The sequence below is a fragment of the Leguminivora glycinivorella genome, chromosome Z (assembly GCF_023078275.1).
Source record: "Leguminivora glycinivorella isolate SPB_JAAS2020 chromosome Z, LegGlyc_1.1, whole genome shotgun sequence".
Lineage (NCBI taxonomy): Eukaryota > Metazoa > Arthropoda > Insecta > Lepidoptera > Tortricidae > Leguminivora > Leguminivora glycinivorella.
This window is the reverse complement of record NC_062998.1, coordinates 50,392,159-50,408,157: the sequence shown is the minus strand read 5'-3', so window position 1 is coordinate 50,408,157 and position 15,999 is coordinate 50,392,159. Positions and strand designations below refer to the sequence as shown.

Here is a 15,999-nt window from a genome sequence, read left to right as displayed (position 1 = left end):
GTAGTTTTGTGTTGTTTACATCTCCGGTGACATTTTGCTGGGACGTCAGTCTTCCGCGACCACGGCCAGTGCAACCTGGCCGAAACGTTGGGAAAAAAGGTAAAAATAATGTTAATTAATCGCTTTCGACCTGTATGTGACTTTAAATATGTGTACAAAGCGCGAGAACTTAGTGTTATCTTGATAAGGGATAGGGATAGCGATAGGGATAGCGATAGGGATAGCGATAGGGATAGCGATAGCCATAGCGTTAGCGATAGCGATAGCGATAGGGATAGAGATAGGGATACGGATACGGATACGGATACGGAAACGGATACGGATACGGATAATATGGGTATCGTTAGAGGGATACGGATAACCGGTCGGCGGTCTCTTACAATCAAAGTGCTCTAAGACGATCGTTGTTTGCTTGCTTGAAGATTACGTTTGCGATAAGTATAAGCAAAATGTAAAAAATTGTAAGGGATAATAGAAAAAAGTACTTTTTACCCACCGATCATATAGTGTCGAAATACGGGCTATGTGGGATGTTTATAAAGGTTTCCCCAGCGTATATAGAATTACCTACGCTGTGGTCGATGTGTAATATTTCTACAATCATTTCAAGCAAAAGTATTATGTGCAATCGAAATAATCGCAGATAAATATACCAGAGAAACCTAAGGATCCAAATGAAAATCTTAATGAATACTTTTATTACGCGGGCGAAGCCGCGGGTAAAAGCTAGTTTTATAGATAATTCATGATTGTAAAGAAAATATTGAATATCATTTGTAATGTCTACACCGTGTTTTTTTGTTTTCCGTTAAATTCGACACGTAGCTAGGTTCATTATCAGGAATCAGTATAGTAGTCACCCTGTATATCACTTTGAGTTACAGTCGCAAAAAAAAAAACATTATTTTCATACATAATAAATGAATTTATTAGTGTGACCCTTGTACCCTTAAGAATAACATTCAAGTTGGTGTCAAGTGATTGACGGCAAAACAAATAACATTAGGAATTGGTTAAGGTTGTCACACACGTCTTCAGTAATTATCTTTATTTTCTAATAACTCGATAACCGTAAGTGTTAAGACGCTAGTTTCTTAGAGAAATTAATTGTATTTGATCTAAAGAACCTTCCCTTGAAGTTAATGGAATTCAATAAAAACAGGTTGTATACTTACATGACTTTTTGCGCCATAAAAGACAAATATAAAGTTGCTTACCCTATTCCGCTCAACTTCATAATTATGTATACATTTTTGATCCCATCGCAGTGAAATATTGTAGACTTATTTGAACATTTTTTTTGCCACGTTAATTTATCAAAACAATACTTTTTGAAAAAAAAATGCTATTTTACCTAGAATTTTAGGCCTTTTCAAAAAATAAATATTTTAAAATTTTCTAAATAACCATTTTCTTAATTTTGTGTATGTTTCATTTTCCGTACATGTCACGTTAACAGGGTAACTAGAGAAGGTAACATTTAAAATTTTATTAACGGGGTTTGGGACAGCATTTTTGTCTCCTAGTGAGATTGAAAAAACATAACGTGATTATGATGTTACAATTGACCTAAAATACTCCAAAACAATCAAAAAAAAATATTGGTGAAAAAAAAAAAGAAATGCTCATTTCTGAACTCGACTCCACTAGGTCCATAGTACTATTCTACGTTAGGTTCGTTTTCTAAACCACTTTTCTCGTACGCTTCCCTCCCACGGGGTTTCCACTCACATTGTTTATGAGTTTATAAATATGTGGACAGTTACGTGATTCTCTTATTAATGTACTCATGAGTAGCTGTTAGAATTCTGTAAAAAAATATTTGATAAAGTACAGTCGACTACAAAGAGATATAAGGTGTATTCGGGTAATGCCGTTAATCGGATAATTCCGAAATTCAAATGATAATCACCCCTGATTCCATAGTAATAAGGGTCCCTTTTCGAAATTTACCGACGGTTTTTGACGTTCGGAAGTACCCGAGTACACCTTATCGACTTTTTCACCTTATTACAATGCAATAAGGTGAAAAAATGGATACATCTCTTTGTAGTCGACTGTACAGCGGGGCAAATCTCGACTTGGGGGCAATTGTAACTGATCCGTTTTTTACATTATTACACTATAATGTTGAGTTCTAAATGTATCCACTGAACACGCCTACCATATATTATAACCGGTGGACACTCTATTTAATAATGCAAACATTGTAAAACATGGAAAAAATTAACCAGTTACATTTGCACCTTATAGATTTTTTTTCGGTGACTATACTTTTTATATCTGTCAAATTAAATTAGAGAGAAGTTCCGATTCCAACATTTAACTATTTTCAAGTAAGTAAGGTATTCGCTTAAAATACCTAGAGTCAGACCAACCTATGTCGGCAGCGATTTTGATAGTACCTAATACTATCTCTGCAAGAGTTAAAAGTAAATGTCCTAAAGTGACATGGTTTGAACGTACTAGAAGGCAGACTATAAATAAGCTTATGTTTGTTTACCAATATCAATAATTAAAATAAGTGCTTTTATTACGTGTTTTCATCATTTTACGTTAGTAATTACAGTCCACAACCCCGCTAGTTATCATTTTATTCGAGCAGTAGTACCTTCACCTTATTATGTTGTATGTTGTATGATAATGATGATGATAATGTTACTATGATTAATATGAATATGATGCTGCCTATCTTAGCTTTGCGAACAAAACTTTGACATTATCTGTGCAATTCATTAAGTTTGTACATTTGGATCACGTCTCCGATTTGGATACAAATTGGTAGGCTGATAGAGTCCATGATGCTGAGCAAGATCCACTAGGTTTCCCAAAATGTCCTAGGCTGGTTGTATGAAACTTTCCATTTTTGTTACCGAAAATGTATAAAAATCTGGTAACAAAAAAGGAAGTTTTCATTCATAGGTACTACATAGAACATTTTGGGAAACCTAGTGGATCTTGCTCACCATCATGGACTCTATCAGCCTACCAATTTTTATCAAAATTGGAGACGTGATCCAAATGTATAAACTTTTCGGGAATTGCACATCTGTGCTCTCTGCTGTACTAAATCCATTAAAAATGTAGCCCGACCAGAATTATATGACTAATGAGAGAGGGCGCTGTTATGCGGTGGCAGTTCAGTAGGTATTGTATTAAATAACCTAACCACAAAATTAAAATTTCGAAAACACCCCCGACATAACCTATTTTCATGAAACATAGCTAAAAACACTCCCGACTGACGCCGTGGCTTGCGTGGGCGACGGTCGCGCGATGGTCGCGCGACGGCGATGCGACGCATACGAAATCAAACCTTATCGATATGGAAGTAGACGATGCGACGGCGACGCAAGACATGGCGTGACTCAGCTTTCAAACAAAATAACCACAAAATTAAAATTTTGAAAAAACCCCCGACCGCGACATAGTGGACCGATTTTCATGAAACATGGCTAAGAACACTCCCGACGAACTCAGCTTTCAAACAAAAAAAAACTAAATCAAAATCGGTTCATCCGTTCGGGAGCTACGATGCCACAGACAGACACACACACACAGACAAACAGACAGACAGACAGACAGACAGACGGACAGACAGACACGTCAAACTTATAACACCCCTTCGTTTTTGCGTCGGGGGTTAAAAAACTAAATATAAATTGGTGTATCCGTTCGGGAGCTACGATGCCACAGACCGACACACACACAGACAAACAAGCAGACAGACCGGTCGGGGGTCAAAAAAATGTTCTGTTCTATATGTAGTCATATATTTGTGTGTTATTTGAATGTCAAGGGATGAAAACGCCTATGCGAATGTATTCTTAAACTTAATATGAGCTTTCTTTTGGAACTAGCTTTTGCCCCCGGCTTCGCACGCGTTGAATTCGACCTCCATACAATCTTCCACCCCCCATATTAGGAAAGGTGTTTAGAAAGAGACAAAAAGTAACCTATGTCACTCTCCATCCCTTCAACTATCTCCACCTAAAAAGTCACGTCAATTCGTCACTCCATTTTGCCGTGAAAGACGGACAAACAGATACACACACTTTCCCATTTATAATATTAGTATGGAAGTATGGATTTATCTTCTATGCTATGCGAATGTAATGCAATGCCAGAAATATGTATCAAAAACCTTAACATAATTATAAGCAATAAAGTCATGTATACATACATATCTTTGGCACTATGTCCGCAAATGTACAGCTAAGGGACCGGCCACACTTAAGAGACGCATATCCTGAGGTGCGGAACGGACGTCCGCGCCACGCCGCCTGAATGTAATTCAAAAAACGTCTCTCAGTACATTTTGTACATTTTGGGGCGCGCCTCCAGGCCACCGCCACCTGGGGCACGTCTTACGTCCTTCCTATACAAAATGTAACTGAGGAGACGTTTTTGAATTACATTCAGGCGGCGTGGCGCGGACGTCCGTTCCGCACCTCAGGACATGCGTCTTTTAAGTGTGGCCGGTCCCTAAAAGTGTTGCCAATGGTACACCCATTTTACGCAATGGGGCATATTTGTGGAATGAGCTACCTTCTGAGGTGTTCCCCTTGCGCTATGACATGGGGTTCTTCAAGAAGCAGGTATAATGATGTGCCGACGGAAAGTTTCCAAAATTATGAAATTTTCACAAAGGAAAACTTCGGAAACTTTCCACACTGTGTGACAATTGTACGGATGGAAACTTTCCATTTCATAAATTTAAATTCCCTTTATTTTTCTTGAAAGTTTCGTGAATTTTTCAAGAAATTTAGGATTTTTTTGGAAAGTTTCCGCAATTTGCACATCATTAAGCAGGTATTTTAGGGTTCTCAAGGGTCGCCAACGCATAAGTGACTCCCCTGATGTGGCTTAATGTCCATGGGCGGCGATTACTGCTTCCCATCAGGCGGCTCGTCTGCTGCCTATTTCATAAAAAAAAAAAAATATTTTATAGTAGATTTCACATTTTTCTTAGTTTTGGAATTTTTACGCTTTTCCTACTCATAATATTGAGCTCATTCGATTCTAATAGGAGACAAAAAATGTCTTAAATACATTTTTTTTGATATCCTCTGAGTTACGACCAAAAAAAAAGTTGTATGAGAAAATGTAACTGTGAAACGCAAGAGCTCATGATTACCTACGAGTAGAAAAATTACAAAAGATAGGTAGATAGATGATTTATTTCACGAAAAAAAATTACAATATAAGTTAGCGTTTCTGTACAAAAATATAAGAATTCCCATCATGATCGTCATAAAATTAAAAACTTAGGGATAACAGGAATAATCTTAATAAATCATCATATTGTGTCCCCCAATAAGGATCGTCATTTTCCAAAATTTAACAATAAAAACAAATTAATAATAATACAAATTCAAATTAAAAATTAACATAAGTATTACAAATACTTACAAATCAAAAATTCCCTCATTTGGACAAAAATATAAAACAGACCACAATCTTATCAGCAGTTCTCAAAAAATTTGTACATAGCTACGTCAGCAAATTTTAATTGATTACTGATGTGCCGACGGAAAGTTCGGAAACATTTCATACTTTGTATGGATGGAAACTTTCCATTTCATACATTTAAATTTCCTTTATTTTTCATAAAAGTTTCGTGAATTTTTCAAGAAATTTAAGATTTTTTTGGAAAGTTTCCTCAACTTGCACATCACTATAATTGATCCTATTTTGTTACCAACATTTAGTAATATAAGTCGACTTTCGTAAGATATATGCAGTAGGGTGATTCTTATTTTATCAATGTTAAAATGTTCTATGTCTCACCCCTCAAATTGTTCTCTGGTACTAAAAAATAATTGTAATTTTTTCTGAATTTTTCGTTACATTTTAGGGGTCGCTACCACACGTTGAAAATTTTGATTCTTCATACAAAATGTTTTTTTTTTTTTTTTTTTTTTTAGTTTTTTTATGATACTTGCAGGATAATTTTTATAATTAAGAAAATATAGATAGGTACTAGAGAACCTTAATGACGATATAAAACCTACTAAAATCTCAATTCATAGAAAAAATCTTGGTAACAAAATAGGAATAAAAATAACAAATTTAACTTTTTCCTTAACTTTTGTACAAACTTTTTGAAAACTGCTGTTATCTACCCAATTAACACATCCTCTCAATGTCTAAAACAACAACTTTCTATACCGTTTTACCCGAACTCACCCAGAAAACAAAACAATACCGTATTTTGATAGTTCAACGATCGCCCTCAAGGTTTATAAAGGTACCTATAGGGCATAGACGTAACGGTACTTATTTTTACCTTAAAAACAACCTTATCCTATAGAAACAATGGTTAAATTTACATTGACGCGACTTGAGCGGTAACTGTCAAAGTTATTTGTGCGCTTGGGAAGGGCTTTATGTAAATATATTTATGGTTGAGAATAGTAAAGTTTGGAGTTGTCACGCTATGCCACACCTCGGACACTGGCGATCAATTATATGAAAGACGCGCGTTCCTAGCACACAGTCTAAGATCGTGTAAATGAACGCGTACCGTGCTTGTATGAGTGAGATATGACAGGTCGACTGTTCGCGTTTTTGACAGGCGTTAACTGAGAGGTAACCGAAAGGGGGTGGGCGGCACTTTCGGCGGGGAGTGGGAGTGGCCATACACTCCCTCTTTCTGTGTACTTACACAGCAAAAAGGAGTGTACAAGTTTCAAGGAGGGTTTGGGTTGCCGACGACTCGAAGGACAATAGACGGAATAAATTTAGTTCCGTAGGTCCTTCCGTCACCAGCACACCACACTCTCGTTGAGCTCTGGCAGCCTTACTCACCGGCAGGAACACAATACTATGAGTAGGGTCGATGTGTTAGGAAGATCAAAGTTAAGAGTTTTGTAAGGTTAAGAATAATTTTAAAAGTGGAAAATGACAGTCTTGGCTAGTAGGCTTTGGTTACCAAAGGCTATAAGTTCAAGTCTCAAGGCAGTAATTTTCCGCTTTTAAATTTATTATAGTGGTAGACTAAGGTTGACTGGTAGAAATTGCCTCATGGCATTAAGTTCGCCTTTTGTACATTAAGTTTGTCTTTTTTGCAATAAAGTTTAAATAAATAAATAAAATAGTGTATGGAAGTTACTTTATCAATCTTGGGTTATCCGTTTGGCAAATAATGCCAAAAATTGGTTACACTGGTAACTAGTCTAGTGACTAGTTATAATACTTATTATTATGAAAGCGATTACCAATACATAAATAATCTGAACTAATCCAGCATAGAGTACATTGTCTTATTGAGTAGTCTGAATTCTTCACTATTCTAAAACTCCTACATTCTATAAACTTTTGCAAGCCCTAACCAAGCCATCCAACATTTCAGACATGCTACGAAATGGAGAGGTACCTCCGCGAGGAGCCGCGCAGCAAGCGCCGCTCCGAGGAGGAGTGGGCGCGCTCTCCGGTCTGCCCCCCCTCGCCCCCTCCGCTGTTCTTGGCCGCGGTGAAGAGCGAGCCCCCAGCGACACAGAGGATAAAGGTAGGCTTTACGCTTTTGGGTTTGGGTCTCGCGCTTTTGACTTAGGCCTTGCGCTTTTGCGTTTAGGTCTCGCGCTTTTGCATTTAGGTCTCGCGGTTTTACACGGTAGAACTGTATTAGCAACATCTCAAATATAACTTGTAAATATGCGGCGCTAATACATAGATGACCGAGGCTCGGAAAAATGCCTTTCCCTACCCCCGTCGCCCGTCGCCTCCTGCGCTGTTCGTTGCCGCGAGACGCGAGACTCCGCGAGAAGAACGATCCTCCCAGCGACACATAGGAGAAAGGTAGGCCTCGCGCTTTTGGCTTTGGGCTTCGCGCTTTTGGCTTTAGCTCTTTTACTCTCAAGGAAGCACTGTAAAGACCTTGTAGTGTTGAATTTAGTTTCTAGTGTCACCAGTACTATGTCGATATTTCGTAAGTTCACCAACTTAAAGCATCCAAGCTGTCTTGTATTATTTGCGTATTATCAGGCAGGAGGTACATAATGTAATACTAGTTAGTAAAGCGACCACAAATACGGACATACTTATATAGGGTAGGGAGATCTTGTAGCCCATACAAGCCTTTAACAAAATTTGCAAAATCCTAGCTCTCAATTATCAGGTGAACTGTAAGTTCTATAGTTGCGAGGCGTTAGTCTCGTTAAACCATTTTCGTTCGACAAATATGAGATAAATGGAAAAATATGGCGGTAAATTATACATTAGAGCCTTCCGACAAACGCAGAACTGCTATATTTGGAAAAAAAAACTAAGGGAAGAGAAGGGTTTACGTCCGACATTTGAGAGAAAAGGACTGTATTAAATCCAGTGTAGATGGACACGATAATAACCTAACCACAATATTAAAATTTGAAAAAACCCCCGACCGCGACATAGTAGACTAGGCCGATTTTCATGAAACATGGCTAAGAACACCCCCGACTAACTCAGCTTTCAAACAAAAAAAAACTAAATCGAAATCGGTTCATCCGTTCGGGAGCTACGATGCCACAGACACACACACAGACAGAAAGACACGTCAAACTTATAACACCCCGTCGTTTTTGCGTCGGGGGTTAAAAAATTATAACCACAAAATTAAAATTTTGAAAAACCCCCGACCGCGACATAGTGGACCGATTTTCATGAAACATGGCTAAGAACACTCCCGACTAACTCAGCTTTCAAACAAAAAAAAACTAAATCTAAATCGGTTCATCCGTTCGGGAGCTACGATGCCACAGACACACACACAGACAGACAGACACGTCAAACTTATAACACCCCGTCGTTTTTGCGTCGGGGGTTAAAAACAGGGTTTTAGTAGGAAATTAAACGTGTACCCGGCTTTAGGTCCGCCGCTCGACGAGATCCGAAGTTGGTCTCTGTCCTCGCCACTGCTCTTCCCGCTTCATGAGAAAATCGAGCCGCTGAGTGACGACGACTCAAAAGGTAACCACTCATCTGTTTTAGGGACTATCCACACACAGGCGACGCGTGTCTTAAGACGCGGAACGGACGCCAGCGCCGCGCCGCCCTAGTGTAATTTACAAAACGTCTCCTCAGTAGATTTTGTATAGGAAGGGCGCGCAAGAGACGCGGCGCGCGCCTCAAGCGACGCGTCGCTTGGGGCGCGTCTTACGTCCTTCCTATACAAAATGTACTGAGGAGACGTTTTTTAAATTACACTCTGGCGGCGCGGCGCTGGCGTCCGTTCCGCGTTTTAAGACGTGCGTCGCCTGAGTGTGGGTTGCCGCTTAGGCCTCAATACAGCCAAGGTTTGATGATCTAAATCTTTGAATAAAAAAATCTGGCAAACCTTAACAAATTGAGAATTCTCTCCGGTGCCCTATTGCCTGGTGTAACGGGCAACACAATTGCCAACAATTAACATACCATTGCCTCATTTGTTCAATACGCGCCGACAAGCAATGGAGCAAACGCTGCAATGGAATGTGAAATGCTGGCAATTGTGTTGCCCGTTTACAGTACAGCACCTTGAGAGGATCTTTTCTAAGGTGCAGAATTGTGCACAGTAAAAGAATCGACTACTTTGAATGCCGAAAAAAAATCGCAGTCTAAATGCCTGTAGTCTTACTAACTAAAATATCATTTTAACTGCATCATATATCCAGTTGATGTAATGCAGGGACAGTAAAATGACAGAAATATTACGGATTAATTTCTCATATTTTTGGGTTATGTCTACTGATGTGCCGACGGAAAATTTCCGAAATTCTGAAATTTTCACATAGGAAAACTTCGGAAACTTTCCATACTTTGTTATGGACAATTGTATGGATGGAAACTTTCCATTACATAAATTTAGTTTCCCTTTATTTTTCGTGAAAGTTTCGTGAATTTTTCAAGAAATTTAAGATTTTTTTGGAAAGTGACTGCAACACAATTGCACATCACTAGTTATGTACGTGTTTTGACCTTGGCTGTATGCAGATGCTGGGATGTCCACCGAATTCGACCTAAACCAAAATTGGCCTGCGGGATTGGTGAATGCGTTCAAAATTGCTTAGGGATAATTGTTGAATAGTTTAAAAACTATCAGCATTTTACAAACCAGCATCTTATTTTTTATTATATTTTCTATCTTGAGTCCTTCCTTGTTATATATGTTAATAATAAAATTTTACGAATTATTCTAAGGCAAACAAAACTATTTTATTATAAAAGGTAGGTTTGACATAAAAGATTGAAATAGGGCGGTCACCCAAAATTAGCATGTCAATGTTAGGAATTTAGGATCGATAAATTACAAGGCCGAGGATGAGGTTAGCCGTTGGTCCCATGGGACCTTTTTGTCATATGTGTCATAGTCATTTAATAAAATGTATGAACTTAAGAACAGGTTTCTAATAACCAGGGCACGGATACCGGTTAAACTTTCAAACCGTTATCATGTACTTGCGGCAAAACCTTTAAATTTCGCTCGCTCGAAAAACCGCTATTTTTAAACCGGTTTGTAGGGAACGTTTTCATAAAGGTTTCGTTCGATTAAGCGGTTTAGAAAAAATAAACCGGTTTATTCCTCAGCATGATAGGTAATACTGTTCTAACCAAACAAAAAAGTCGCTGCGTGAACGTAGGTGTTCACGCGGCGCCAGTGAGTCTCGCCGCTCGCCGAATAAACCGGTTTATTTCGGTTAAAATAAAGTTCTCGTTCTTTACAAAGTTCGGAGTAAAATCGAAATAAACCGGTTTCAACCGGTAAAAAATAAACCGGTTCCGAGCCTTGCTAATAAGATGCTTAAATATTAGAAAAATAATATCACTGGTGAAGCGCGAAGGCGTGAAGCGCGGTAGAATATTAAACAGGACACTTGCTCATCTAAATACAGAACTACAGATCAGATGTAATGAATAATCTTTTTCTATCTTATTTTCTCTCAAACGGAAGTTGAGTTAACGTTAGTATTTCTTGTACAGAGACTGTCCTGCCTGAAATAGCATGACCCGTGTCCGTGGGTTTCCGTAAAAATACGAAGGACATTATTTCGCACTTCTGTTATTGAATTTCTAAGTGTTTTTGAAGAAATAGATGTACCTAGTAACGAAAAAGGTGTAAGATGTACAATGTAGATTTTTAAAAAACAAGTTGATGCATTCTACAGGTATAGGTTATTCTTTTTAGATAACGCTTTGTTATGAATAATAAAGAATTAACCGTTACCTAAATCATTATCACCTAAATAATGAATGTATAGTGTATGGGAATAATGGAGAATTTTAGGAAGTTTGCGTGATAGAAAAGAGACATCCTTTTTACCTGAATTATGAACGATTGAAAATTGACAGTTGGAATGGGCAATATACATATAGCTAAATAATGCGTATAGGTAAAAGTTGCAATACTATGATTATTTACAATAATTATTTGCTTTACCCCGCTTTGCATGAAAAAAAAAACCTTAGTGTCCGTATCTTTATGACTCGTATACACCAAGACTATGTTTCATAGTGTACTCCACGCCCTACCACTAAAATAGTATTTTATACAATCGTGATATAATACAAAGCTTTTCAGTAGAGTACCATGTTTAGGCCACGAAGCTTGCTGAGTGGCCTAATAGTAAGGTACGAGAGTGAAAAGCTTAATTATACCACTATTGTATACAATACTTTTTCTACGAGTCATCATCTTCATCATCAATGAACAGAAAATATCATCATTCATGCAAGTTAAAATTAATGTTAATAGCGTCGTTCACCGCTGTATCAACATCGAATTACCTAGCAACCAATTGTTTGTAATAACCGTCTCTGATTGGCCGATAACGCGACAGATAAAAAAAAATGTGTTTCAGATGCAGAAAAAATTGCCAGGTATCGCAAATTAGTATAGAAATTGTATGAAGTTCTATTTTTGAAATTATTACAGTTAACTAAAGTCAACTATAATGAGATTATTATAGTTGAGTCGGAACTGCCATAGAGTATCCAACACTGAAAAGTTAGCACTTATAGTTTAGTCTGTGGTGTCCTAATTGACAGATTACAGTCGACGTGTAGAAAAATGACGTTACAATACTACTTACAATTGCTTACTCTTCGTAAACGGGCCATTTGCATGGGTATTTTTTACGCGATTAATACTCAGAATCGCGAGCTCTTTCGATCCTGATAGTAGAAAAAAATGTCCCAAGATCTCCATACATTTTTTCGAACCTTCCATTCCGTTACCGCCATACAAAATGTATGAAATTATGGTAACGGAATGGGAAAACATCCTTGGGACACTTTTTTCCCTTATTAGAAGTGAAAGAGCTCGCGATTCTGAGTGGAAACCACGTAAAAATTTACAAATCCAAAAAAAAAGTGGGATGGACAATTTTGAAAAAAAAAAAATGGCCCAATTACGTATCATTAGCTATCTCTCTATCGCTCTTCTGTAGTGGCGCGACAGAGTCAGACTGCGTTTTCATCGTTACGAAGCGTCCACGATTGTCACTCCGGTTAGGCCAGCTTAGGGTTGCAAAAAAACGGTTTTTTTTCTGGCTTGAAAAAAAAATAAAAAAAAAACCGTGAAAAAAAACAGTTTTTTTTCTAAAGGTCGAAATATCAAAATTTGCAGAACAGTTAATACTTTTATACGGTTTTTTAGACTTTATGTTAACTATTAAACAAATTTAATTTTATGGCATTAATTTCTGGTTTTATAAAACTAACATTTACACAATCTGTAGTTAGTAGTTATCGCTATTTACTGCTGGCAACACTACCGCCTCTCCACGCTGCATCGGAGATTCCTCAATAAATGTTTGTATACTGAATGTTTATTGAATTAAAATGTACGTTATTGTTATTGACACGTTACAAATCACGAAAAACCGTTATTGTCGTATTATTTGTTCATCTGAAAAAAAAAAACAAATTTAGAAAAAAAAACCATGGTGCTTGGTTTTCTTTCATGTTTTTTTTCATAATTCTGAAAAAAAACATGTGTTTTTTTCTGTTTGCAACCCTAGGCCAGCTGATCCTGTAACCTGTAACCAAGAGTGTAATCTTATATTTCTCTCTCTGTCTCTCTTCCTAATTGGTACGATAAAGCCTGCGTATCTTCCCCACCCATTTACGATATATTATTTTTTACTGGAACTTCATCACTTATTCTCAATTTTTTTTTTCCAGAACCTTCCCCACCAGTTACAGAAACAAACTTCCTAACTTGCTACCTTCTTTACAGGCACAGTACAACCCGACTGGTCGGTACCATCGCCGTCGGCCACACCACCAACGCTGTTCACCGTCACGGCCGTCAAGGACGAACCTCCTAGCGATTCGGACGAGCCTAGAGGTAAGCTAAAGCTCCGCTCCGAGCCGGCCTTGTAGAAACCAAATCAAGTGGATTTTTGAGCGGTAGCGAACACTGGAGCGTAATAGAGCGTTCAGTGTGTCTATGTGAAACAAAAGCGAACTTAGCGGAGGTGTTGATCAAATTTATTGGACGCTTAATGAAACGCTGCATGCCCTTCTAATCAATCCGCTGGTTGAGTGGTGGCTTAGCAAAGCGAATGTAAGAAGATTTCACGACGACTCCGACTGTTTAAAAAAATATACTATTAGAGATTTAAAAAAAAAAGCAAAGCGAAATTTGCGAAGAAGATTTGCGTGGGCGACGCGCGACTCCGACTGTTTAAAATTATACTGTTAGAGATTAAAAAAAAAGAAGTAATGTGGAGAATCGTGAAATATTCCGCGCGAAGAATAAGCAGGTTTTAATAGATCGTAGGACCTACAGAACCGTAATAGGTTTTCTATAGTTTAGCCCGTAATGTCGCAGATACCTCCTTAGGGCCAGTTGCATCAACGACAGTTGACAGACATGTCAACGTCACATAGCAGACTGGATTCTCGCGTAAAAAAATGCGAACGCTAAATTCGGTAACGGTTTGGTTTGATGCAACCGACCCTTAATCGCTGCAACTATAATTTTAAATGATTCTGCAAAGGTGCCGCCAAGCGAATTGTAATATTAAAAGCAAAACTCGGAAAAATGCCCAATATTTTGAAATCATAATAGAATTAGAATTGGTCGTACACAGTATAGCCGTTTTAGAACATAGTATTTAAATATAATTATAGTTAAATAAGATTTGACACAGCGGACACCAGAGGCCCGTTTCTCGAAAGGTACAAGCCTTGTATTACAAGTGCGCGAACTGTCAAATCGTATGGGTTGTCATGGAAACACACTTGTAATACAAGGCTTGTGCCTTTCTATACAAGGCTTGTATCTTGTATTACAAGTGCGCGAACTGTCAAATCGTATGGGTTGTCATGGAAACACACTTGTAATACAAGGCTTGTGCCTTTCTATACAAGGCTTGTATCTTGTATTACAAGTGCGCGAACTGTCAAATCGTATGGGTTGTCATGGAAACACACTTGTAATACAAGGCTTGTACCTTTCGAGGAACGGGCCACAGGTCTAGCATGAGTTATCGCCCGCGAGTCCATACCTGAAATACAATAATTTTTTCTTAGAAACTAGCCTCTTAACTCTTACGGTTATCGAATTATTAAAAATAATAATTTAATTACTGACCACGTGTGTGGCATCCCTTACCACTTCCTAATGTTATTAATTTACTTTGACATGTGCCGTCAAACACTTGAAAATAACTTTAATGTTATGATTATGGTCCTCTCACACTAATTAATCCATTTATTATGTATGGAAACGAAAAAAATAAATAACAAAAAGCGATATACACGGTGGTTCCTGATGATGAACCTAACTGCGTGTCGAATTTAACGCAAAACAAAAAAAACACGGTGTATGTATAGTAGTGTGACTACTTTAATATAGCACAAGTTGAAATATATCCAATAGAATATAATTTGACTTGTGTTAATTAGAGAAGAGGTATTATTTTATGGTTTTATTATTGGTTTACCATTCAATGATATTTGTGACGTTATCTGGGTAAAGTGACCTTATTGTCGATGGCGCTTACGTCCCGTAGCGTCGTATTTGTACACGAACATCGCTCATAACAACGTAAGCGCCACCGACAATCAATCAATCAATCAATCAAAATATTCTTTATTCAAATAGGCTTACAATAAGCACTTTTAAATTGTCAACAGTGTACAATATTCATATTATTCTAAATATCAGAGCAATTTATTGGTGCAATAAACAATATTGTTTTAAAACTACATTGATTTAATAAAATTATATCAATCTAAATTGTATAAATAAAAAAAAATACTAGTCTAAAAACTTCTAGAATAAATTCTAAATGTCAAAAAAATTGTATAAAAATACATTGAATTATCAATATCATCATTAATAAGCTATATAATTAATGGTTTTCAGCAATACTTGTATCCCACGATGTTTCATCATTCATGTAGTCTTGTGTGCTATAGTAGGCTTTAGAGATCAGTATACGCTTTACATAATGTTTAAATCGATTAAAAGACAGTTCAGTGATGGCATTAGGAAGTTTGTTATAAAATACAATAAGGTTCCTTTACCCTGATAATGTCACATTTAATTAAGTATGTATCTCAATGTCTCTGACAAGCTTTTGTGCCATAGACTAACCTTCTATGAAATTGAAATCAAGCCAGTAGAAATATAAAATCAGTCTGTAATTGATTTTATTAAATTACTTAATGGTAGCAATATAAAGCAATACAAGCCGTAGAAATATAAAAGCAGTCTGTAATAAGTTTTATTAAATTACTTAAGAGGCTACGGTAGCGAAAATTCTAAAATGGATAGGAGCCCCCCTTTCAACTTGGAAATTTTAGTTGAATATACAAGTGTTATTAACTAGATTTATCGAAAAAAAATTGTCCATTAAGAACAACTCAGTCAAAAGATATTTCAAAAAAAATCTTTAAAATCGACGTTCCGCTCTCGACTCTTTCCTCCTTCAAAACTTAATCAATCGGAACGAAATTTGAGAATCTGAATAACAATGAAATAATCTATGTCGGACCGTTTAGCTTTTTTGGTTAATTGTTACCCATCTT

The 15,999-nt window shown here is 37.2% G+C and overlaps 1 protein-coding gene across 3 annotated transcripts in view; it reads left to right on the top strand.

The window, feature by feature from the left end:
* LOC125240692 (Krueppel-like factor 8) overlaps positions 1–15,999 on the top strand; it is a 181,300-nt gene that overhangs the window by 139,793 nt on the left and 25,508 nt on the right. For 2 of the 3 annotated variants that reach the window (XM_048148710.1, XM_048148708.1), the window contains exons 2-4: positions 7,355–7,510; positions 8,851–8,949; positions 13,196–13,306. In XM_048148710.1, the coding sequence (XP_048004667.1) occupies positions 7,355–7,510; positions 8,851–8,949; positions 13,196–13,306 (366 nt within the window). The remainder of the gene's footprint in view (positions 1–7,354; positions 7,511–8,850; positions 8,950–13,195; positions 13,307–15,999) is intronic. The other variant, XM_048148709.1, reaches the window with a different exon arrangement.